The sequence below is a fragment of the Rhinopithecus roxellana genome, chromosome 10, assembly GCF_007565055.1.
Source record: "Rhinopithecus roxellana isolate Shanxi Qingling chromosome 10, ASM756505v1, whole genome shotgun sequence".
NCBI classification, from domain to species: domain Eukaryota; kingdom Metazoa; phylum Chordata; class Mammalia; order Primates; family Cercopithecidae; genus Rhinopithecus; species Rhinopithecus roxellana.
In genome coordinates this window covers 4,492,999-4,519,113 of record NC_044558.1, presented here as the reverse complement: position 1 = coordinate 4,519,113, position 26,115 = coordinate 4,492,999, and the positions used below count along the sequence as shown (strand labels likewise).

The window sequence follows — 26,115 nt, the reverse complement described above, 5'->3', positions numbered from 1 at the left end:
ATTATTGACTAAAAGTAGTGCCTGGGTAGGTGTACAGACTGGCCACTTTGGCTACCCCAGCTCACTCCCAGAGGAAGCAAACAGCCTTAGATATACTGGCTCTCCTTAGCACCTTCAATAATTGAGACAATCACTCTTGAGTGCAGCAGATCTAAAATGGGGTAAATTTTACTGCCACAGTCACTTAGGTGTTGATTCCAGGTCTTGATCACTCTGGGTCTCACGAATATGCTCTTCTTTTGAGAGAGGAACCATCAAGAATCTCATTCCTTGGCTATGGGGAGAGAGGAGAGGAGAGGGAGGGAGGACTTAATAAACCCAGCCAGATACTCACAGAGTTCTTGAGACAGTGTGTTCTGGTGGCTAAAGACAGCATAGGTTCACATCCAGGGCATACTACTTACTAGATATGTGACTTGGAAAAGTTTTTAAAACTCTTTGTGCCTCAGTTTCTTTATCTGTAAAGTGGGGGATATTGTAGTGCCTACCACATGAGATACTTTCAGAATTAACTAAATTTTATCAACGAGTAACTCAGAGTCATTTGGTTAGATATTTTGCATACTGTTCAGTGATTTGCATGAAAGTTGTTTTCTTACATGTGAGGAAGTCGGCGGTAGGCTGAGCCCAAGAACAAAGCCACAGACAAACTTTATTAAAAGAGAGGGAAGAAAACTACCTGAAAACAATCTGGGAATAGTGAATCTTGTTTGCATAATTTTTGGGCTAAATTTACTAGCTAGAAGCTGGCAAAGAGATTAATCTGTGCATTCTGTCTCAGTTGGTCCTTAAGTAGGTCAACTGGGAATATCCAAAACAAAACAATTTTAGTCATTTATGGATTATCTAGAGTCTTGAGAGTTTAGCTATGAAGATGTTCCAGGCCTTCCTGCAGTGTTTTCCATCAACGTGTACACCTTGGGCTAGATCTGTCCTACTCATTCTCTCAAGAACTTCTCAATGTGAAAAAGCACTTATAATAGTGCCTGACATGTAGTAAGCAGTATTATCATTCTAAGATAGTTTAACTGTGAGGGAAAGGAAATTAGGAATGATCACACTACACCTCAGGTGAAAGGGAGAAGACAGGCAGGTGCAGGGGAAATACTGCTTATTTTCTAGCTGACTCTTGGAATTGCCCATTTTATGCTGGAGGTAGTCCAGTCACGATTATATGATAGTATAAAACTTTTGTATCACATTGATTGTTGCACTCAGAATTGCTATAGGTGTGCACTTGATTGACAGGAGAACTAAAGGTACACTTGGATGAGAAGATTAAGCTTTACAACCAGAAGTATCCAGGACTACTGAAAATAATACGGCATCCTGAGAGGAAAGGTCTTGCTCAAGCCCGCAACACTGGCTGGGAAGCTGCCACAGCAGACGTGGTCGCCATCTTGGATGCTCACATTGAAGTCAATGTTGGGTGGTAAGGCTCAAAGAGGCGGATTCTTTTGGAGAGGGCAGAGAGGAGACATTGTGCATGTACAGAACACAGGACAGGATACTGTGGACATAGGGAAAGTCAGCACCAGGCCTTAAATAAAGGGACTCTCCAAAAGAGCATGCTTTTATGCAGGCATTTTGCTTGGCTAAGAGAAGTAGCATGGTGGAGAGTATTGACAGTTGGATCATAACTCTGACTTTGCCAAATACTTTGTGAATTTGAGTAAGTCACTTCACTTAACTAGACATTGTGTCTTTAACTGTAAAGATGAGGAGATTAGCCTTTGGTTATTTTAAAGGTGTTTCCCCAGCCCTGAAATTACATAATAAAATAAGAGAACTATGTTCTTTAGAGAATGTGGAGAATCAGACAGGAAAGAAGCATCATCTTGGAAACAGGGAGAACCAAGAGATAGCCTAAATTCAAGGAGTAATATACATACTGATAAGGCTGCTTCACAATGGCCTGGGGGTGCTACTTGGGTACTAATTTCAAACCTGTTCTTGACGCGGGTTGGCTGCTAGCAGCTTCAGCTATCCCAAAAGGTACAGAGATTCTCTGGACTCTGGAGAGTTCTACTCACAACCCAGCACAGCCTAAATGGAGGAGGTACTCAATGTCAGGGCAAGGTGCTTGAAACAGCTTTATCTGCTGTCTCCTACTGCTTGTCCTCATACCCAAGCTGGGCTTGCTGCACACTCTTCTTCTAGGGCAGAGCCAATCTTGGCTCGGATTCAGGAAGACCGCACCGTGATTGTGTCTCCTGTGTTTGACAACATTCGTTTTGACACCTTCAAACTGGATAAGTATCAACTGGCAGTTGATGGGTTTAACTGGGAACTCTGGTGCCGCTACGATGCATTGCCACAAGCCTGGATTGATCTGCATGATGTCACTGCCCCAGTGAAGTAAGTCTGAGGAGGTTCAGGGAACTTGAGTAGCATGTGGGAAGGCAGGAATGAACTGCATGGTTTTTGTTTATCTTTGGTGGTAGTACTTCGGGTGACATGGAAGGAGGGGAGGGGATGAAGTGAAGGACAAGGGATAGGAGGAAAAAACCCCAATAAGTCATCCCAGTTAAGAAATCACAGACACTTTGGGATATTTAGGGACTTTCAGGCAAAAATCAAGCAAAATATTTAAAATTTTGGAAAACATTTTGGCCATTTCAAGCATTAACTGGCTATGAAGTAAGGATACCTAGATGAAAAAGATGTAATTTCAATATATTTTGAGAAGGGTTATGATAACACAGTGGGCCAGGGAAAGCTGCATGCGCTTAGTCCAGCCTGAGAGTTTAGGGAAGGCCTTCATGATAAGAACAGACTTAGGTAGAGTTCTGCAGCCCAAATACTCAATGAGCATCCCACCCCTCGCCTCAGCTCCTCGTGGAGAGATTAATGACTCTTGCTGTGTGCTCTGTAGGAGTCCTTCAATCATGGGCATCCTGGCTGCTGACAGGCACTTCCTGGGAGAGATCGGGTCTCTGGATGGTGGAATGCTCATCTATGGAGGAGAGAACGTGGAGCTTAGCCTGCGGGTGTGTACATTTCCCTTCTCTTTATGGGACAAAGCAGAAAGGGGAATAATAGAAAGGTAGTAGGACCCCTGGAATCCTAGAACAAGGCTGAATGTCATTGGCTTAAAGGTGGATACATTCTCATGTTTCCAGGCAACTGGGCCAAGGACGGGGGGCAATAGGACTTCTGGAGTGGACACTCCTGGTATAGCCCATATAATCCGGGAGGTGTGGGTAGGAAGGGGTCAAGTTGGGATTGAATAGATAGATGTCCCTATTTCACTTGAGGACTCTGGGCATTTTTCAAGCATCTCCTGGGATAAACTTAACCTTGGAGCAGACAATTCTCTAGAAGGCCAAAGACAGCAAAAACAGGAGTGGGCAGTGTGACCAGGGAATGCAGACATGTGGGCAGCCAGCCTGCTTCTGTACTCACAGCCAGAGCAGCTGACATGATAGCCTGAGTTTGTGCTGAGATATAGTCCAACCTAAGACAAATAGCCAGGTTTTTATCATTATGTAATTGAAATCCTCAAACCCGGCCAGTCACGGTGGCTCACATCTGTAATCCCAGAACTTTGGGAGGCTGAGGCAAGCAGATTGCTTGAGCCCAGGAGTTCAAGGCCAGCCCGGGCAACATGGTGAAACCTTGTATCTATTAAAAAAGAAAGAAAAAGAAAAAATAAATCCTCAAACCAGTGCTAGTTCTGACCAACTTCTGTGTGTCTGGAAAAATACTGGCTTCACGCTTCCACAATGGTGCCTCTTGTCTGCCCCTGACCGCTTCCCATGCTTGTTTAGATCACACGAACAACCTCAATTAAAATAAATGAAATTTTAAATTTTTGCGGGTGCATTGTAGGTGTATATATTTAGGGTGTGCATGTGATGTTTTGATGTAGGCATGCAATGAATAATAATCATGTCATAGAGAATGGGATATCCATCCCCTTAAGCATTTATCCTTCGTGTTATGAACAATCCAATTACATTGTTTATTTTAAAATGCAAAATTAAATTGTTATTAACTATAGTCATCCTATTGTGCCATCAAACAGTAGGTCTTGTTTGTCTTACACATTCTTTGTAACTATTATGTTTGTACCCATGAACCATCCCCATCTCCCCCAGTTACCCTTCCCGGCCTCTGCTAACCATCCTTCTACTCTCTATGCCAATGAGTTCAATTGTTTTGATTTTTAAATTTCACATGTAAGTGAGAAATAAGGTGTTTGTCTTTCTGCGCCTGGCTTATTTCACTTCACATAATAATCTCCAGTTCCATCCATGTTGTTGCAAGTGACAGAACCTCATTCTTTTTTTTTTTTTTGAGACGGAGTCTCGCTCTGTCGCCCAGGCTGGAGCGCAGTGGCCGGATCTCAGCTCACTGCAAGCTCCACCTCCCGGGTTCACGCCATTCTCCTGCCTCAGCCTCCCGAGTAGCTGGGACTACAGGCGCCTGCCACCATGCCTGGCTAGTTTTTTGTATTTTTTAGTAGAGACGGGGTTTCACCGTGTTAGCCAGGATGGTCTCGATCTCCTGACCTCGTGATCCGCCCGTCTCGGCCTCCCAAAGTGCTGGGATTACAGGCTTGAGCCACTGCGCCCGGCCATTCTTTTTTTTTAATGGCTGAATAGTACTCTATTGTGTACTACATTTTCTTTATCCATTCATCTGTTGATGGACACAGATTTCTTCCATATCTTGGCTGTTGTGAACAGTGCTGCAACAAACAAAAGAGTGCAGATATCTCTTTGATTTAGTGATTTCCTTTCTTTTGGGTATATACCCAGCAGTGGAATTGCTGGATCATATGGTAGCTCTATTTTTTTTTTTTTTCCTGAGGAACCTACAAACTGTCCTCCATAGTGGTTGTACTAATGGACATTCCTACCAACAGTGGACGAGGGTTCCCTTTCTCCACATCCTCTCCAGCATTTTTATTGCCTGTCTTTTGGATATAAGCCATTTTAACTGGAGTGAGATGTTATCTCACTGTAGTTTTGATTTGCATTTATCTGATGATCAGTGATGCTGAGTATCTTTTCACATGCCTGTTTGCCATTTGTATGTCTTCTTTTGAGAAATGTCTATTCAAATCTTTTGCCCATTTTTGGATTGGATTATTAAATTTTTACTTATGAAGTTGTTTAAGCTCCTTATATATTCTGGTTATTAATCCCTAGCCAGATGGGTAGTTTGCAAATATTTTCTCCCATTTTGTGAGCTGTCTCTTCACTTTGTTGATTGTGTCTTTTGCTGTGCTTTTTAACTTGATGTTATTCCATTTGTCAGTGTTTGTATTGATTGCCTGTGCTTGTGGGGTATTGCTGAAGAAATCTTTCCCCAGACCAGTGTCCTAGAGATTTTCCTCATTTTTTTCTTGTAGTAGTTTCATAATTTGAGGTCTCAGATTTAAGTCTTTAATCTATTTTCATTTTATTTTTGTGTATGGTGAGAGATACAGACCTACTTTCATTCTTCTGCATATGAATATCCAGTTTTCCCAGCACAATTTTCCCAGCACAAAATTTCTTTTCCCCATTGTATGTTCTTGGTACCTTTGTCAAAAATGAGTTTGCTATAGGCATGTGGGTTTGTTTCTGGGTTCTTTATTGTGGTTCATTAGTCTATGTGTCTGTTTTTATGCTAGTACCATGTTGTTTTGGTTACTATAGCTCTGTAGTATAATTTGAAGTCAGGTAATGTGTTTCCTCCAGTGTTGTTCTTTTTGCTAGGCATGGCTTTGGTTATTCTGGGTCTTTTGCAGTTCCACATAAATTTTAGAATTGTTTTTTCTATTTCTGTGAAGAATGTCATTGGCATTTTGATAGGGATTGCATTGAATCCGTATATTGCTTTGGGTTGTATGGACATTTTAATGATATTGATTCTTCCAATCCATGAACATGGAATATCTTTCCATTTTTTGGTGTCCTCTTCAATGTTTTTCATCAGTGTTTTATAGTTTTCATTATAGAGATATTTTTTACTTCTTTGCTTAATTCCTAGGTATTTACTTTTATTTGTGGCAATTGTAAATGGAATTACTTTTAAACATTTCTTTTCAGATTGTTCACTATTGGCACACAGAAATGCTACTGATTTTTAGATGTTGATTTTCCATCCTGCAACTTTACTGAATTTATCAATTCTAATAGTTTTTTGGTGGAGTCTTTAGGTTTTTCCAATAAAAGATTGTGTCATCTGCAAACAAGGATAACATGAACTTCATCCATTCCAATTTGAATGCCTTTATTTATTTCTCTTGTCTAATTGCTCTAGCTAGGACTTCCAGTAGTACATTGAATAACAGTGGTGAAAATGGGCATCTTTGTCATGTTCCAGATCTTAGAGGAAAGCCTTTCAGTTTTTCCCTGTTCAGTATGATATTAGCTGTGGGTTGTATACGGCTTTTATTATGTTAAGGTGTGTTTCTTCTATACATAGTTTTTTGAGGAGTTTTAAATCATGAATAGTTGTTGAATTTTATCAAATGCTTTTTCAGCATCAATTGAAATGGTCACATGGTTTTTGTCCTTCATTCTGTTGATATGATGTTTCACATTGATTGATCTGCATGTATTGAACAATACTTGCCTCCCCGGGATAAATCCCACTTGTTCATGATGAATGACCTTTCTAATGTATTGTCACATTCAGTTTGCTAATATTTTATTGAGGATTTTGTGTCAATGTTCATCAGAGATATTGGCCTGCAGTTTTCTTTTCTTTTTCTTTTTTTCTTTTCTTTTTTTTTTTTTTTTTTTTTTTGATGTGTCTTTGTTTGGTTTGGGTATCAGGGTAATACTGGCCTCATAGAATGAGTTTGGAAATGTTCCCTCCTCTATTTTTTGGAAAAATTTAAGTAGGATTGGTATTAGTTTTTCTTTAAATGTTCAGTAGAAATCAACAGTGAAACCACTGAGTCCCAGGTTTTCCTTTACTGGGAAACTTTATTACAGCCTTGATCTCACTACTTGTTATTGGTCTGTTCAGGTTCGGGATGTTTTTCCTGGTTCAATCTTGACCCAGGTTCATTGTGTCTAGGAATTTGTCCATTTCTTCTAGATTTTCCAACTTGTTGGAATGCAGTAGCTTATAGTAGCCAGTAATGTTCCTTTGAATTTATGTAGTATCAGTTGTAATGTCTTTTTCACCTCTGATTATATTTATTTAGATATTCTCTCTTTTTTTCTTAGTTAGTCTGGATAAAGGTTTGTCAATTTTGTTGAACTTTTCAAAAAACCAACTTTTTGTTTCATTGATTTTTGTTGTTGTTCCTTTTTTTTTTTTTTTTTTTTATCACCCAGGCTGGACTGCAGTGGCACAGTCTCGGGTCACTGCAAGCTCTGCCTCCTGGGTTCACGCCATTCTCCTGCCTCAGCCTCCCAAGTAGCTGAGACTACAGGTGCCTGCCACCATGCCCAGCTAATTTTTTTGTATTTTTAGTAGAGATGGGGTTTCACCATGTTAGCCAGGATGGTCTCGTTCTCCTGACCTCATGATCCTCCCACCTCAGCCTCCCAAAGTGCTGGGATTACAGGCATGAGTCACCATGCCTGGACTGTTTCAATGACTTTTTTGTATTTTTTATTTCAATTTCATTTGTTTCTACTCTGATCTTTATTTTTCTTTTTTATTTTTTAAATTTCATTTTAAGCTCAAGGGTACTAGTGCAGGTTTGTTATGTTAGTAGACTTGTGTCATGGGGGTTTATTGTACAGATTATTTCATCACCTAGGGATTAAGCTTAGTCTCCATTAGTTTTTTCCTGATCTTCTCCCTCCTTCCACCCTCCACCCTCCAAAAGGCCTCAGCGTGAGTTGTTCCCCTCTTTGTGTCCATGTGTTCTCATCATTTAGCTTCCCCTTAAAGGTAAGAGCATGTGATATTTGGTTTTCTGTTCCTGTGTCAGTTTGCTAAGGATAATGGCCTCTAGCTCCATCCATGTCCTTGCAAAGGACATGATTTCATTTTTTATGGCTGCATAGTATTTGTTGGTGTATATGTACCACATTTTCTTTATCCAGTCTATCATTGTTGGACATTTAGGTTGATTTCAGGTCTTTGCTATTGTGAATAGTTCTACAATGAACATACATATGTGTGTGTCTTTATAATAGAATGATTTATAATCCTTTGGGTATATACCCAGTAAAGGGATTGCTGGGTTGAATGGTATATCTGTCTTTAGATCTTTGAGAAATCACCACAGTGCCTTCTACAATGGCTGAACTAATTTACACACCCATCAACAGTGGACAAGCATTCCTTTTTCTTCACAACCTTGTGAGCATCTGTTATTTTTTTTCTTTTTAATAATAGCTACCTGATTTCAAACTATACTATGGGGCTACGACAACCAAAACATCATGGTGCTAGTACAAAAACAGACACATAGACCAATGCAACAGAATAGAGAACCCAGAAAAAAGACTGCACACCTATAACTATCTGATCTTCAACAAACGTGACAAAAACAAGAAATGGGGAAAGGATTCCCTGTTCAATAAATGGTGCTGGGATAACTGGCTAGCCATATTCAGAAGATTGAAACTGGACCTCTTCCTTGTACCATATACAAAAATTAACTCAAGATGGACTAAAAACTTACATGTAAAACCCAAAACTATAAAAACCCTGGAAGATAACCTAGGCAATACCATTCAGGACATAGGGATGGGCAAAGATTTCATGACAAAGATGCCAAAAGCAATAGCAACAAAAGGAAAAATTGACAAATGGGATCTATTAGTTATTTTCTATTACAATTTTGGGTTTGGTTTCCTCTTGCTTTTCTAGTTCTTTAAGATTCATCATTAGATTTTTTGAAGTTTTTACTCTTTTCGATGTAGGCACTTAGAGCTGTAAACATCCCTCTTAGTACTTTTTTTGCTGTAGTCCATAGGTTTTGGTGTGTTGTGTCTCCATTATCATTTGTTTCAATGAATTTTCCAGTTTCCTTCTTAATGTCTTCATTGACTCACTGGTCATTCAGGGGCATATTGTTTAATTTCCATTTGTCTGTATAGTTTCCCAAATTTCTCTTGTTATTGATTTCTAGTTTTATTCCACTGTGGTCAGAGACAATGCTTGCTATTATTTTTATTTTTCGAATGTTTTAAGACTTGTTTTGTGACCTAACATATGGTCTGTCCTTGAGAATGATCCATGTGCTGAGGATAAGAATGTGTATTCTGGCCGGGCGCAGTGGCTCAAGCCTGTAATCCCAGCACTTTGGGAGGCCGAGGCGGGCGGATCACGAGGTCAGGAGATCGAGACCATCCTGGCTAACACGGTGAAACCCCGTCTCTACTAAAAAAATACAAAAAACGGCGCCTGTAGTCCCAGCTACTCGGGAGGCTGAGGCAGGAGAATGGCGTAAACCCGGGAGGCGGAGTTTGCAGTGAGCTGAGATCTGGCCACTGCACTCCAGCCTGGGTGACAGAGCGAGACTCCTTCTCAAAAAAAAAAAAAAAAGAATGTGTATTCTGCAGCCACTGGATGAAATGTCTGTAAGTATCTATTAGAGACGCTTTGTCTATAGTACAGATTAAGTCTGATGTTTCTTTGTTGATTTTCTGTCTGGAAGATCTGTCCAGTGCTGAAAATAGGATGTTGAAGTCTTCAGCTATTATTGTATTGGGGCCTATCTCTCTATTTAGCTCCAATAATATTTGCTTTATATATCTGGATGCTCCAGTATTGGGTGCATATATATTTAAAATTGTTATAGCCGCTTGCTAAATTGACCCCTTTATTATTATATAGTGATCTTCCTTGTTTCTTCTTATAGTTTTTGTCTTGAAATCTATTTTGTCTGATATAAATATAGCTACTCCTGCTTTTCTTTGGTTTTCATTGGTGTGGAATATCTTTTTCCATCCCTTTATTTGCAGTTTATGTGTATTTTTATAGGCGAAGTATGTTTCTTATAGGCAACAGATCAGCGGGTCTTGTTTTTTCATTCATTCAGCCACTGTATGTCTTGACTGGAGAGTTAAGTCCATTTACATTCAATGTTATTATTGATAAGAAAGGACTTCTGCTATTTTGTCGTCTGTTTTCTGGTTGCTTTGCGGTCTCTTCTTTCTTGTTTCTTTTTTTCCTGTCTTCCTCTAGTGAAGGTGATTTTCTCTGTTGATATGATTTAGTTTCTTGCTTTTTATTTTTTTGTGTATCTGTTGTATGTTTTTTGGTTTGGGGTTCTCATTAGGCTTGCAATACTATCTTATCACCCATTATTTTAAGATGATGACAGCTTAACACTATTTCTATAAACAGACAACTAAACAAGTGGAAAAAAAAACTAATAAAAACTCTACACCTTGACTTCGTCCCCCTGCTTTTTAACTTTTTGCCATTTCCATTTATATATCTTACTGTACTATGTCTTGAAAAGGTTTTGTAGTTATTATTGTTGATTGATTCATTATTTAGACTTTCTATTTAGGATAAGCGTAGTTTATACACCACAGTTACAGTGTTATAATATTCTGTGTTTCTCTGTGTACTGACTATTACTAGTGAATTTTATACCTATAGGTGATTCCTTATGGCTCATTAACGTCCTTTTCTTTCTGATTGAAGTACTCCCTTTAGCATTTCTTGTAGGATAGGTCTGGTGTTGAAGTCCTTCAGCTTTTGTTTGTATGGGAAAGTCTTTATTTCTCCTTCATGTCTGAAGGATATTTTCACTGTATATGTTGTTCTAGGGTAAAAGTTTTTTCCTTCAACACTTTACAAATGTCATGTCACTCTCTCCTGGCCTGTAAGGTTTCCACGGAAAAGTCTGCTGTCAGAAAGTATAGGAGCTGCATTGTATGTTGTTTTTAGAATCCTTTCTTTATCCTTGATCTTTGAGAGTTTGATTATTAAATGCCTTGAGGTAGTTTTCTTTGGGTTAAATCTGCTTAGCATTCTGTAACCTTCTTGTACTTGGACACTGATACCTTTCTTTAGGTTTGGGAAGTTCTGTATTGTTGTCCCTTTGAATAAACTTTCTACCCCTTTCTCTTTCTCTACCTCCTCTTTAAGGCCTGTAACTCTTAGATTTGTCTTTTTGAGGCTATTTTCTAGATCCTGTAGGCATGCTTCATTGTTTTGTATTCTTTTTTTCTTTTGTCCTCTGACTATGTATTTTACAAATAGCCTGTCCTCAAGCTTACTGAATCTTCCTTCTGTTTAACCAATTCTGCTATTAAAAGACATTGACACATTCTTGAGTATGCCAATTGCATTTATCAGCTCCAGAATTTCTCCTTGATCCTTTTCTATTATTTCCATCTCATTGTTAAATTTATCTGATAGAATTCTGAATTCCTTCTCTGTATCATCTTGAACTTCTTTGAGTTTCCTCAAAACAGCTTTTTTGAATTTTCTGTCTGAATGGTCCCATGCCTCTCTCTAGGATTGGTCCCTTAGTTCATTTGGTGAGATCATGTTTTCCTGAATTATCCTGATACTTGTAGATGTTCTTCTGTGTCTGGGCATTGAAGAGTTAGGCTACTTGTTGTAAGTAAAGACTACTTATTGTAGCCTTTACTCTCTAGGCTTGTTTGTACCCATCTTTCTTGGAAAGACTTTCCAGATATGCAAAAAGACGTGGGTGTCATGATCTAAGCTGTACCTACTTTAGGGGGCACCCCAAGCCCAGTAATGCTGTGGTTCTTCCAGACTCATGGAAGTGCCACCTTGATGGTCTTGGACAAGATCTGGAAGAATTCTCTGCATTACCAGGCAGAGACCCTTATTCTCTTCCTTTACTTTCTCCCAAACAAATGGAGTCTCTCTCTCTCTGTTCTGAGCTACCTAGAGCTGGGGGTGCAGTGACACAAGCACCTCCGTGACCACCTCCACTGTGACTGCTCTGGGTCAGACCTGAAGCTAGCACAGAACTGGGTCTCACCCGAGGCCTGCTGTGACCACTCACTGCATACTTCCTATGTTCCCTTGAGACCCTGGTGCTCTACAATCAGTAGGTGGCAAAGCCAGGACACAGGACACAGGCCTGTGTCCTTCCTTTCAGGGCCGTGTATTCCTCCAGGTCCCAAGTGGGTCCAGAGGTGCTGTCTGGCAGTCAGACACTAAAGTAAAATACCTTAAAACTCTACCTCATGTTTTATTATATTGTGGCTGAGCTGGCACTCAAACCACAAGACACACTCCTTCCTACTCTTCCCTCTTCTTTCCAAAGTTAGGCGCCAGTGCCACCACAGGCCCACAGGGAGTACTGCCAGATTACCACTCCTGTTCCCTTAGGGCCCAAGGACTCTCAAGTTAGTTTATGATGAATGCTGCCTGGCTTAGGACTCACCCATCAGGGAAGTGGGCTCCCTTCTGGCCCAGAGCAGGTTCAGAAATGCCATGTAAGAGTCAAGTCCTGGAATCAGGGACCCCCAAGAGACTGCTTGGTGCTCTACCCACCTGTGGCCAAGCTGGTACCTAAAGCCAGCAAGTCTCAGAGACTCACCCAAGGCCCTCAATGTAGTATTGGATATTGCTGCTGCTTGTTCAGTGTCCCAGGGCTTTTCACCTAGCAGGTGATAAATGCTGCCAGGACTGGGTCCTTCCCTTCAAGGCAGCGAGCTCCCTTCTAGCCCAGGTGTGTTTAGAAATGTCATCTGGTAGCTAGGGCCTGGACCGGGGACCATACAACTCTGACTGATTTCCTAGCCTGCTGTAGCTGAGCTGGTATCCAAGATGCAGTCAAAGTCCTCCTCGCTTCTCCCTCCCCTCTCCTCAAATGGAAGGACGGGGTCTCTTCTGGAGCTGCGAGTTGTGCATCCTGGGGTTAGGCGACAGGTAATGCCAGTACTCCCTTAGTGGCCCCAACTGGTGTTTCAGTAGGTTGTGTGACCTGCCTCCCCACCCCCAATTCACTCTCTGGGCCCAGTTCAGCACTAGGATTCACCTAATAGTTGCCTAGACTGCCTTTCAGGCTTACTTAGAGACTCAGAGCACTTTAGCCTGGTGGCAAGGTTTGTGGGAATTCAACGTCCTACTTCTGGGATCAGTGATTTCCCTCTGGCTGGGGCTGGTTTAAAGGCTCCCTCTTTGGGTGGGCAGCAGCTGAGTTTGGTTCAGTTTTCCTTTCTGCTCTAACAGGACAGCACTGAGTTCAATGCCTCACAATTGCTGTGCTCTTCCTTCTCCAACACACAGAAGTGCTGTCTACACCACGCTGAAGCTAGTGGGGATGAGGGAGGGGTAGCATCAGTGATTCACCACTGTCCTTTCTACCTCTTCAGTGCCTCTTTCAGCAATATCAAGTTAAAATATGAGTACTGTGAGTGTTCACCTGATTTTTGGTTCTTATGAAGGTGCTTTGCTTATGTAGATAGTTGTTAAATTCGTTTCCTTGTGTTCACCTGATTTTTGGTTCTTATGAAGGTGCTTTGCTTATGTAGATAGTTGTTAAATTCGTTTCCTTGTCAGGGGGATGATTGGTGGAGCCTTCTATTCCACCATCTTGCTCCACCACCTCTCCCAACCTGAATTTTTGTGCTCTATAAGGGAATTCAGGATGCAAACCAAGAAAAATAGAGAAATTACAAGTGTAGATTCAAAATATGTCAGTGTGTTGGTTAACTCTTGCCAAAAAATGTCATGCAATAAATCAACCCAAACTCAGTGCCTTAAAGCAACAATAATCAATTCTCACAGATTTGCAGATCCAGCTGGCTCAGATGGAATGGCTGTGATCCACACATGTTCACTCTGGGGCTCAGGCAAATGTGGGATAGCAACTACCTAGGACAGAAAGCTCTTCTTATGGTGTACAAGAGGGCCAATGGGACCGTGTGAAGTCTTGTAAGGCCTAGGTTTAGAAGTAGCAAGCTATTTCAGAGTGTAATTCACATGACCAACCCTAAAATGGTGTGAAGAATTGAGGCCAATAAATTTTCATGCATCAGGATCAATTTAGAAGAGGTTTTGTGGATAAAATATCATTTCCACAGTAGCTCTTTTACCTTTTTGGCATAATCTTCAGGGCCTCATTAGAAGCGGCTGGCCTGTGGGTTTGTGTTTGTTCTTGGTAGTTCATCTTTCATCTTTCAGGCTAAGGCTGAACTCTTAAAAGAGGCAATGGAAAGTAGTGGAAATTACACAGGTATTGGAGATAGACTTCAGTCAAAATCCTGCTTTGCCACTCAAGAGTTTGTGTGCAACATCCAAGCCCTCTAAACCTTACCTCCTGCATCAGGCACCTAGTATGGTGAGTGATACATGGTTTACACTCAATAAATGTTTAATGGTAAAAGTGACAATAATAAGAATGTCAGGGTGGCATTGTAACAAACACTGACCCTGAGTTCTAATGCTGTCTCTACTAACTCACTGTGGACTAAGCTTCTGTAAGATGACCTTTTTTCCCCCTCCAAGCCCTGAAATTCTGTGCTTGTGACAAGGTGATCTCTGGTCCATTGTGGTGTCTGGAGGAACAAAGTAATTTCCCATCTAGAGTTTATTTCATTCCACTCTCTTTAATTTCTTTCTAACTGAAACTGATGACCCCATAGCCATGTACTGTACCCAGTAAGGACCCACTCAGGACTCCACATTTAATGTTAACAGATGAACTTTTGAATCTTGTCTGGGTTATACCTTAAGCCATAATCATTCTTTGGCAGAGAAAACTAACTTTTTTTGGATGGTGGTTGATATGGTTAGGCTTTGTGTCCCCACTCAAATCTCATCTTAAATTATAATCCACACAATCCGCACATGTCAAAGGAGAGACCAGGCGGAGGTAATTGGATCATGATGGGGGGTTTCCATCAGGTTGTTCTCCTGATGGTGAGTGAGTTTTCACAAGATCTGATGGTTTTATAAGTGTTTGGTAGTTCCTCCTGCGTTCATTCTCCTTCCTGCCGCCTTGTGAAGAAGGTGCCTTGCTTCCTCTTTGCCTTCTTCCATGATTGTAATTTTCCTGAGACCTCTCTAGCCATGATGAATTGTGAGTCAATGAAACCTCTTTCCTATATAAATTACCCAGTCTCAGGCAGTTCTCTATGGCAGTGTGAAAACAGACAAATACAGTGGTCTGATCAATTTTCCCGTTTGTGAAACGGAGAGAAGCATTTTGTTTAATGTACCTCATAAGAATGATGGTACAGTCACAATGTAATAATGAATTTGATATAATTTTATAAAGATATTAATTAGAATGCTCACTCACCTTCTCTGACAAAAGCTAAAATAACAAAAGCTTCAACATGATAGAAATTAATTACTCTTTCCTATGACAATTTGAACATAAGCAGTTCAGGATTAATATGGCAGCTCTAGGGTGATAGGGACCAAGACTTTTATTTTGTGGTCCTGCTACACTCAACACAGTATTTGTATTCTAGCCAGTAGGGAGAGAAAAGGGGGAAAGAGAGAGAGCAAGCTCTTTCTTTTTAAGAGCACTACCTGAAAGTTGTGTATATTGTTTCTTTTCACATTCTATTGGTCGTTGCCTAGTCACATGGCCACACCTGTGTGCAAAGGAGTCTGGGAAATATAGACTTTAGTTAGTGGGTTATATGCCCAGGTGTTTCTTCTATAACTGGAGATGTAGAGCAGAATAGACTTGGGGAGTACAAGTAGTCTCTAACACAAAAAATATAAATGCAAAAATACTTTATGTATTGTACTTAGCAAAGTCTTGAGGATGACCCTAGTTCCATTGTGGCTGGGTTTTCCTACCTACAAGAGCTTTAGGTGAATTCCCCAATTCTTCAACTTAGGACCCAAAGCCCTCATTATTTCTGAGTTCCTTATGCTTTGTTCTCTCCTTCTGCACCTAGGCTGAGTCTCTCTGTTTTCGTTCTCCCAAACATACATAAAACACTGCCATTTCAGTTTCTACAATACATTCTATTTATTTTAATATTTTGTGATTTTTAAAATGGACTTTGCTTAAAATATAGGGTCATCCTTTTCCTTTTCTTTGGATCAGGCAGTTCTGCCCATATCCAGCTTCTTGGTTTGTGTGTGACTATTTGCCTTTTAAAACTTCTAAGCACTTATTAGGATCTTTCTCCAGTAGCAGATCTTGACTATCAGAGCTGCAGAGAGTGCTTTATTCTGACATCTGGTGGCCATGGCCTGGATGGAGATGATGGGTAGGAAAGGTGAAGAAGGGAGATACGCGTAGGAAAGAAAAAACAGCATTTGTTGAGCACCTTGTTTATTTCACGCGCTGTGCCAGAACTGGATGTGTAACTTCCTGGATTCACAATGCAGCTCTGTCATTTACTAGCTGGCAAACATGGGCAGGTTACTTAAAGGGAGATACCTGTATGCTGAGGATTAAATTTATGGAAAGTATTAGGACAGTATATGGCACAAAGTAATATATTATTATCATCAGAAGCTTAATGTCTGTGTGTGTGTGTGTGTGTGTGTGTGTGTATGTGTGTGTGTGTGTGTGAGAGAGAGAGAGAGAAAGAGGGAGAGAGAGAGATGATGGAAGGAGTTTGGCAAGTGGGAATAAATTTTGAGAGCAGAGTTTGAAGACTTTTGGGCAAAGCTAATTATGGGCATTACTTCATAAATGGCAATCTTTTTTTTTTTTTTTTCTTTTGAAACAGAGTCTTGCTCTATTGCCCAGGCTGGAGTGCAGTGGCACAATCTAGGTTCATTGCGAGCTCCACCTCCCAGGTTCAAGTGATTCTCCTATCTCAGCCTCCTGAGTAGCTGGGATTACAGGTGTGCACCAACACACACAGCTACTTTTTGTATTTTTAGTAGAGACAGGGTTTCACCATGTTGGCCAGGCTGGTCTCAAATTCCTGACCTCAAGTGATCTGCCTGCCCCGGCCTCCCAAATTGCTGGGATTACAGGCATGAACCACCACACCTGGCCTCGACAATCTTGACTTTTAACTTGAATTTAAGATTTCTTATGACAAAGTTAATTTTTCTCCCTGAATTCATGTGAGGTGAAGACCTCCATCAGCTAGGAAAATTGGAGTAAGGTTATATTTGGATTTTGAATGTTTGGCTAGAGAGAATAATAATATTTGAGTGCAAGCTGGATGTACTTCCACATCATTCTGGGGGCCAATGAGGAAAGCCAAAGAAGGATAATGAAAGAAAATGTGTACTTTAGGTTATCTCAGAGGTTGCCATAACTGATTTCTTGTTATGTCATTTAATCCTGGTGACAACCCAAATAGTGGCTGTGCCCTTTTAGCAGATGAGTAAGTTGAGGGTCAGCTTTTTCCATCATTGCAAAACTGACAGCTGCAAAACACGCTAGCTGCCAGGTGTGCAGTGATGGAACCAGAATCTGAACATAGGTTAGTCTGATTTCAAAGCCTTGCTTTTTTTTTTTTTTTTTTTTTTTTTTTTTTAACCTTCATTGTTCTGGGAAATAGGGTATAAAGGAAGGGGAATCTAGGGTTTTAAGAAGTGGAGAAAAGGATGAAAACAATTTGAAAGTCACATAATGAGACTGACTACTCAGTTGGACACTCTTTTGGTAAGTTAACTGAACCAGTGGGGCCTGAGCTACACACCGCTATCTCAGGCACTCCCACTGTTATGAGTGTGCTAGGTTGCTAGCCACTGCTATGGGCTAATTACCTCCCAGAAACTGCAGCTCACTTAGGCAGCCGTGAAGAGAAGACACAGGAGACATCACATCAATCCAATATGATTGGATAGTCCCATTAGCTACTGAGATGAACATCGTATTTTCTAAGCTCAATATGAGAATGTGTGTTTTGACAAGTATGTTTTACACCCATCAGGATGGTACAAACGAATGTTGGTCATTGGGTCATAATCCATGGTACCTTTTGGTCAAGTTACGCAAATGAGTTATCTATTGCTGTATAACAATGTTATCACAACGTAGTGTTTGAAAGCAAGATGCATTCATTATTTCACAGTTTCTGTGGGTCAGAGGTCCATGCACAGTTCAGCTGGGTCTTCTGTAAGGCTGCCATCAAGGTGTCAGCCACAGTTGGGTTCTCATCTGGGCTCCACTGGGGAAAGATCTGCTTTCAAGCTCACATTCTTATTGGCAGCATTCAGTTCCTTAAAGTCTTCCAGGCTGAGGAAGCATTCTGTTTCAGCCTGGGTATTGGTTGGAAGCCACTCTTCATGTCTTCCCTTTTCATGTGTTAGCTGATAACATGGCAGCTTCCTTCTTCAAAGCCAACAAGAGCATCTCTTGGCAAAATGGACTCTACAATCTTATGCAGTGTATTCACGATCCATGCAGTCGAGCACATCCTGCCATCTTTGCCGTATTCTGTTGGTTAGAAGCATGTCACTGGCCCACACTCAAGGGGGAGGTGATCAGGCAAAGCTGTAGACACCAGGAGGAGGGATCATGGGGTCACTTTGGCATCTGTCTGCCACATTGCCCTATGTCTAGCATGCAGGCAGAGAAGGGGCATGAGGAACGTAGTGCAATGAGAGTGGCTCAGGGCATGGCGCCTCTCAGGACATGGACACTTTCCTTGGGGGTAAGGGAGCAGAGGCCCCTCCTTTGGTCCATGTAGGAGGACTTGCTGAAAGAAGTATGATTTCAGGAGTTGTCTGAATGACAGGAGAGAAGCAGTTCAGTAGACTTCTAAGGAAAGATGATTTAGATAAGATGGTTAGGAGGCAATATAAAGGCAGGAGTGGGAGGACTGAGCTTACGTTCTTTAAAAACGGTTCTAAAATGTAGTCTTCTTGTGTCAATAAGCTATGCAATCCATTGGCTGTGAAGCACAGGTGATTTTTTTGTCTTCTTCTGCAGGTGTGGCAGTGTGGAGGGAAGATTGAGATTTTGCCCTGCTCCCGGATTGCTCACCTAGAGAGACACCACAAGCCCTACGCCTTGGATCTGACCCCTGCCTTGAAGCGCAATGCTCTGCGAGTGGCGGAAATCTGGATGGATGAGCACAAACACATGGTCTACTTGGCCTGGAACGTACCTCTCCAGGTGAGTCATGGAACTGAACAGCAGCACGGAAGAATGAAAGAGGAGGAGGTGGCAGTTACGTCATGGGGCGGGATAAAGCAAAAGTGCCCTCACAGCCCTAAATAATTAGGGTAAGGTCCTGATGGTGTGATAATAATGGCTCTTAACATTTATGTAACAGTACAGTACTGCATTCCGGACCCTTCTATATATTAACTGATTAGCCGTCACAACATATGTAGGGGATAGGTTTTCTTTTTATTATTCTAAGTTTTACAGATAAGCTGAAGCCCTGAGAGTTGGAAGAAACTTGTTTAAGGTAATGTGAAGAGTAAGAGTCAAACCAAGGAAATGTGGCTTGTGAGTTCCCTGTTCTTCATCTCTCTTTTATAATGGGAGATACAAACATAGCAGGTGTGATGTAGGGTGGCGGGAGAAGGCGCTGTCCTCTTACTGGATGCACAAGCATGAGGATAGCATTCTTTTTTAAGTTTTGCGTGTGTGTGTGTGTGTGTTTTTTTGGTAGGGACAGGGTCTTGCTATTTTGCCCAGGCTGGTCTGGAACTCCTGGCCTCCCAAAATGTTGAGTTTGAAAGTGTCAGCCCCTGCACCCAGCCAAGGATGGCCTTCTTAGCTAAGCCCACATCTTATACACTGGCTGCTTAAGGTCATGCTATGCTGTCTGGTGTACCTGAGCTCTGGCTCTGGGCTAGAGCATATGGAGCTGTGTTGGCCCAAAGGGAGGAGTCACCGCATTGACAAACTCATCCCTCCATCACAGTGGGTTCTAATGGAGCCCCCAGAAAGCCGGGGAGTCAGGATGGTGGGTAACTGTGGATGGACCTAGAAGAGAAAGTCTGGAAGGACTCCTAGGGTCAGGAGCCAGGTTAACACTGGGATCACTAGGTCTGGAGATTGTAAAAATGTGCAGAAATGCCTGAGCCTTCTTTATAATTTAAAGATGCCAAAATGCTTCCTTTCATAATCCAAGCTGTCAATAACCTCTTACAGTTGGATCACTGTTTGAAGAGAGATGGGTAAGAATTGATTCTGATGTCCCAGTATGCCAAGGTATGATAGGAAAAGAAAGTGCCCTCCAGGACATCCCTAGCTTTTATATTTCTACAGAGTCATATTGTGACTGTCTCAAGCTGTACAAAGAGTTGTCTGTAAAACACTGAACCATCAAAGGATGATCTAAATTTTTGCATGGGATGATCTGAAATGAGCCCCAAAGGAAAATTCTGGGAAGAAGGCAGATACACAAGTGGTTCCTGCTTTTTCTCATTTGCCTCTTTAGTATTATTTTACATTGATTCCCCACAAATATCACTTCTAAAAAAGTCTCTTTTAATCTCCAGAAGTCTTCTTGTGTCAATACGCTCTTTTAATCTCCAAAAAGTCTCTTTTAATCTCCAAAAGGCCAGGCCGGGCGCAGTGGCTCAAGCCTGTAATCCCAGCACTTTGGGAGGCCAAGATGGGCGGATCACGAGGTCAGGAGATCGAGACCATCCTGGCTAACACTGTGAAACCCCGTCTCTGCTAAAAAAAAATACAAAAAAAAAAAAAAAAAAAAAAAAAAACTAGCCGGGCGAGGTGGCGGGCGCCTGTAGTCCCAGCTAGTCGGGAGGCTGAGGCAGGAGAATGGCGTGAACCCGGGAGGCGGAGCTTGCAGTGAGCTGAGATCCGGCCACTGCACTCCAGCCCGGGCAACAGAGTGAGACTCCGTCTCAACAACAACAACAAAAATCTCCAAAAGGCCATGATATGGCCTTTTCTGTCCCTATGGTGAGGAGTATTTTGGGTTATATTGATGTAAATACCATCTCAAATAGGAGCAATCTGCATAAGCTCATGAGGAGAAATAAACCTGAGTGGCCCTACTATGCGGGCCCTGAAGGAGTAGAATTTGAAAAAGCAGAATTTTCTAGGGTTTAAGGTTTTTCCACTTTCTCTGGAAATATAAAATATCAAGGTTACTTCACAGGCTATCAGAAAAATACTCAGTTCCATCATGCGTGGTCCATACCCACTGGTGGAGTGAAGGCGCTGTTAAAATAAAAACTGCAGCCAAATTAAATGTAAAGGAGTCTAACTGAGCAATGAATGATTCGCAAATGCGGCAACACCCAGAATCACAGCAGATTCAGAGACTCCAGCGCAGCCATGTGGTGGAAGAAGATTTATAGATCAAAAAAAGGGAAGTGGCGTACAGACACTGGAAGTGAGGTACAGAAGCAGCTGGATTGGTTACAGCTCCGTGTTTGCCTTATTGGAACACAGTTTGAACACTCGACAGTGGATGAATGGTTGAAGTATGGCTGCTGGGACTGGCCAAGACCCAGCTGTTGTTACAGGTGCATAGTCCTAAGTTAGAGTTTCAATCTTGTCTGTCTGTTAAGTTGGGTTGCAGTTCGTCCACAAGGACTCACATACAGAAATATGGACTCCTTCTCAGGCCATATTTAGTTCGCTTTAACAGAGCTTTCGTGAGTCAAAGCACAGAAACACTTGGTGTTTTATTTACAGAACTCTGGAATAGATTTTGGAGACATTTCTTCCAGAGTCGCACTCCGGGAAAAACTGAAATGTAAAACTTTTGACTGGTACCTGAAAAATGTTTATCCACTCTTGAAGCCAATCCACACCATCGTGGGCTATGGAAGAGTATGTATTATGAAATTGCTGAATTTTAGATGTTTGTGAAAGACAATGCAGCCCTGAATCACATGATTGCCCGTCCTGCCCAAGACGCCCTTCCTACCATGGCTTTTTCCTCAGCAGTTTGCCCCAGCCCTCTCAATTTCCTTTTGTCCCTTGCTCCCCAATCCCCATCTCTTTTCCTTCTTTCTGCTTTTACTCCCCTTGAAAACTAGCTCTTGCCTGGATACCCCCCCACCCCCGTCCAACCCCAGTTTCTCCACCAACTGCAGCCACTGGCCTTGCCCACCTGAACTCTGCAGAGACGCCCCTCCCTGTGTGTGGTGACGGTGTGAGGTGAGGCGTGTTTCCAGAATGTGGGCATCGCGGCAGCGCCTCCCTTCAGCATGGGTCTGTTTCCCAGTGCTTAGGAAAGGCCTGCCGGGATCCCAACCCTCTGCTCCTTGTGGCTGGTGGTTCCTGGTGCCCTCGGTGTGTTGGGGAAAATGTAGGCCCTGGGAGGGATAGGGCCTCATTCTCTGCCTCTTTCTAACAGTGTTGCCGTGTGTTTTGTCCCCTTCAGATGAAAAACCTATTGGATGACAATGTCTGCTTGGATCAGGGGCCCGTTCCAGGCAACACCCCCATCATGCATTACTGCCATGGATTCAGTTCACAGGTATGTTCCACAGTCTTCCTGGCCCTGCCTGGGCAAGTCTGTCATGGCTCAGCCCCTGGTAACCGTTGCTGGGTCTAGACTCAGTGATAGGTGATGGGGAGGCAGGAGCAGAGATCCTGGGTAAGGGTGAAACCCAGACCTGCACTTGTAACTGAGCACGTCTTAGTTTCTTCAGAAAGCCATGGCAACGTAGTTCCATCTCAGTTACAGGGAGGATAGGTAGAAAGGCTATGCTCTGTCATGTTCATTCTCCATGGGTGATATCTGCATTGACAATCACCTCTGGTCCCTTCCTTTTCCCCTCCTCCCACGGCTCCCCCATCTTCTCATGGCTCCTTGAAAGCCTGGGAAAGTGGGCAGGTGAAGTCACCTGTGCTTCTCCTATAGAGAAGGAAACAGAGCTAGAGAGGATAGAGGCTGAGCAGATGCTCCTCCGAGGGATGGATGGAAGAGCCCTGGCACCATGTGGAAGGTGCAGCCAGGGGACTTTTTTTTTGTTTTTTGTTTTTTTGTTTGTTTTGTTTTTGAGACAGAGTCTTGTGCTGTTGCCCAGGCTGGAGTGCAGTGGCACGATCTTGGCTCACTGCAAGCTCCGCCTCCGGGGTTCCCGCCATTCTCCTGCCTCAGCTTCCCAAGTAGCTGGGACTACGGGCGCTGCCACCACGCCCGGCTCATTTTTTGTGTTTGTAGTAGAGACGGGGTTTCACCGTGTTAGCCAGGATGGTCTCGATCTCCTGACCTCGTGATCCGCCCGCCTCTGCCTGCCAAAGTGCTGGGATTAGAGGCGTGAGCAACTGCATCCTGCTGGAACTTTTTTTTTTTAAGAGACAATATTCACATCTGTCCTCTGAAACATTGCATGCTGCCGTTATAGCAGCCTTTTGGGGCATGCACAATAGCTATCGTTTCTACTTAGATGAAAAAATGGAGACACATTAATAATCTACCTCTCCAAGCTCACTGAGCAAGACAGTGTCAAATCAGGAATTTAAAAGGTTTTCTGACAACAAACCCATCGCTGAGGCCTACAGTGACAGATTCTGGAGTTCAGTTTTGTTTTTCCTTCAAAGACAAGCTTCTTCATCCATGTAAGCTCTGATTCTGTTGGAACCCTCCTAGGCCTGGCCTTCTCCCTGGATTCAAGGGGAGACTAAGGAGAAGGAAGCAGAGGCGGCTTCATGTTGTCCAGGAAGGTTCAGTGCTCCCGGTGTGACTAGGTGTCTGGGGGCCCAAGATCAGTCTTCCTGCTCTCCCTCCGGCTAGGGCGTCCTGCTGGGTGACGATGCCTATGGCTAGTCTTCTGCTTTTTCATTTTTTCAGAATGTCTACTATCACCTAACCGGGGAGCTCTATGTGGGACAACTGATTGCAGAGGCCAGTGCTAGAGATCGCTGCCTGACAGACCCCGGCAAGGCGGAGAAGCCCATCTTAGAACGATGCTCTGAGGCAGCCAGGAATGGACTGCATATATATTGGGATTTTAAACCGGTGAGTTACGTGTTGTTGTTTTTTTTTCTTTTGAGACTGAGTCTGGCTCTGTAGCCCAGGCTAGAGTGCAGTGGCACAGTCTCGGCTCACTGCAACCTCTGTCTCCCAGGTCCTGGTTCAAGCAATTCTCCTGCCTCAGCCTCCCGAGTAGCTGGGATTACAGGCATGTGCCATCGTGCCCAGTTAATGTTTGTATTTTTGGTAGAGATAGGGTTTCATCATGTTGGCCAGGCTGGTCTTGAATTCCTGACCTCTTGATCTGCCTGCCTCAGCCTCCCAAAGCACTGGGATTACAGGCGTGAGCCACAGTGCCTGGCGAGTTACATGTTTTTTTAAAGGATAGGTATATGAAAGGTTCAGATTTGATTTGATACTGTTTTAGGGGAATTACTTCTTGTGGCCCCATGTAGGGAAAAGATTGGAAACAGGGAACTGGGTATGAAACACTGAGTCTCTTGACTAAGGCAGGGGTGGTTAAGGAGAGGAAATATTGGAGTCTGTTGTAGCTGAACAGTTGAGAGTTTGGGCACAAGTCCTAGCTCAGTACAGCAAGTTCCTTACCCTCTCTGAAGCTCAGTTTCCTCATTATAAAATGATGGAGATGATAATATCTTCTGTATGTGACTTTTGGGAGGATTAAATGAGATAGCGTGTGCAAAGCATTTAGCATGGTGCCTGGAGCAGAAGAGTGTTCAATATGCATTAGCCATTGTGATCCATTTATTATTAATGATTATCAGAGGGTGTGGAACACTAGGCTGAAATCTGACGGGGGCTAATGTAGAAGCCCTGCCTTTAACTTCAACATCAAATGACCAAGGACAGGGTGAAGGGAATCTGGCAGAATTCACGTGACGACGACTGGAGGGTCTTGGCTGACAGCAGTCTATGGGGAATTTACAATGGATGGGGTTGCTCCGAAAGCTTCTGCACTCTTGGGCCAATTCGTTAGGAAGGGGCAGGACCTCCTGGAGGGAGCTACTGCTCTGTCTGTGACTGTGTCTCCGAATGCGGTACTATGCTTGGTTCAGGTGCCACACGGACAATCTAGTTCAACAGTTTCTAACTTTTCAAAGTTTATGACCCCTTTGAGAATTCACTGATAGCTGTGGACTCTCTCTCTCCAGGAAAACATACATATGAACCTATGTGCAAGATTTGCTTACAGTTTCAGAGGTTTTTTGCATCCTAGATTAAGCTTCCCTGGGCTAGACAATCTCGATTAGAAGGAGGAGAGTAATGTCTTCTCAGTCTCTGGTGTCTCACTTTATGCTCCAATTCTATGGAACTACGTGTAATTCAATGAAAATCCAGGTTCCCTCTTATCTTAGGCCTTTCTGCAGGTGTTATTCCCCCTCCTCCCACTTCGTCACCAGACCAACTACAAAGTGTTCCCCTGGCCTTACACGTCACCTCCTTGGAAGCCTTCTGTGAGCCCAGAGGAGTCAGTTGAGTGGTTCCTCTTGGTGCTCTCAGGGGCGCGTTTGTAGCCCTCGTCTCACCATCTCTTGCAATTGTCTGCTCACTTGCTTCTTTTCATCATTTGGCTGTGAGCTGGAAGGCAGGGCATGGGGTTTGCTGTTTTTTCTCTAGCATCTGGCACAACCCGTAGAACATGGCAGGCACTCGACAAATGGTTGCAGAGCAAATGGAAGATTGGCAGGCCTGGAGATATGAGCTTGAAAGGCTTGTTAGGCTTACGGATAGAGAAAAGGCGACGCTGTCTTTATGAGGAAGAGGGAGTAGATTTGTTTAATGCCTCAGGAGGGCAGAACTGAGACCAATAGGTAAAGATTAAGGAGGCAGATTTTGACTTAATGTAGGAGCAAGGGGAGGACTTACTAAAGGCCTCACAGCTTCAGGTTTCCCACAGAAGAATAGGCTGGTGAGCTTGGTGGTGAGTTCTCCGTCAATGGCAGTCACCAAGCACAACATGTCTGAGCATCTGGCAGGCCTAGGGTGCTAAATATGAGTTTTTGATGTCCTCAGTCCTATCTTTTTTGTTCGTGTGAAGAAAACTACTACAAGTTTACTTGGTTTTAAAAAATTAATAATCACTGTGTTCAAGTTATAAATTAAAACATTTAATGAGATAGTGTGTGTAAAGCATTTAGCATGGTACTTGGTGCAAAGGGGTGTTCAAAGAATCATGGTTTTTCTTTAAGCTTTTCAGTTCAGGTTATAAATCTTATTGTTTTATCCGTAAGGCTAACAAGTTTTGACAATCCCCTTTAAAGAAGATTTTTTTTTAAATTTAATAACTTAAATTCCATTAAACATTATGAGCTGTATTTACAAATTTAATACGTTAAATTTCCTTTCTTAAGAACTTCAATGACCTGACTTTAAATTTTTCAATTCTTAAGTTCTCTTAAATGTTTTAGAAGTGTTTATAAAGTCAGTAAAATTTCACCATCAGGTCACC

At 42.5% G+C, this 26,115-nt stretch overlaps 1 protein-coding gene across 1 annotated transcript in view; it reads left to right on the top strand.

Annotated features, from left to right (window-relative positions):
- The window catches only part of GALNT8 (polypeptide N-acetylgalactosaminyltransferase 8), a 58,467-nt gene that overhangs the window by 26,316 nt on the left and 6,036 nt on the right, over positions 1-26,115 (top strand). Inside the window, exons 4-10 of the mRNA XM_010359160.2 lie at positions 1,249-1,432; positions 2,161-2,358; positions 2,876-2,990; positions 18,719-18,904; positions 21,413-21,550; positions 22,107-22,202; positions 23,523-23,690. Coding sequence (XP_010357462.2) covers positions 1,249-1,432; positions 2,161-2,358; positions 2,876-2,990; positions 18,719-18,904; positions 21,413-21,550; positions 22,107-22,202; positions 23,523-23,690 — 1,085 coding nt within the window. The remainder of the gene's footprint in view (positions 1-1,248; positions 1,433-2,160; positions 2,359-2,875; positions 2,991-18,718; positions 18,905-21,412; positions 21,551-22,106; positions 22,203-23,522; positions 23,691-26,115) is intronic.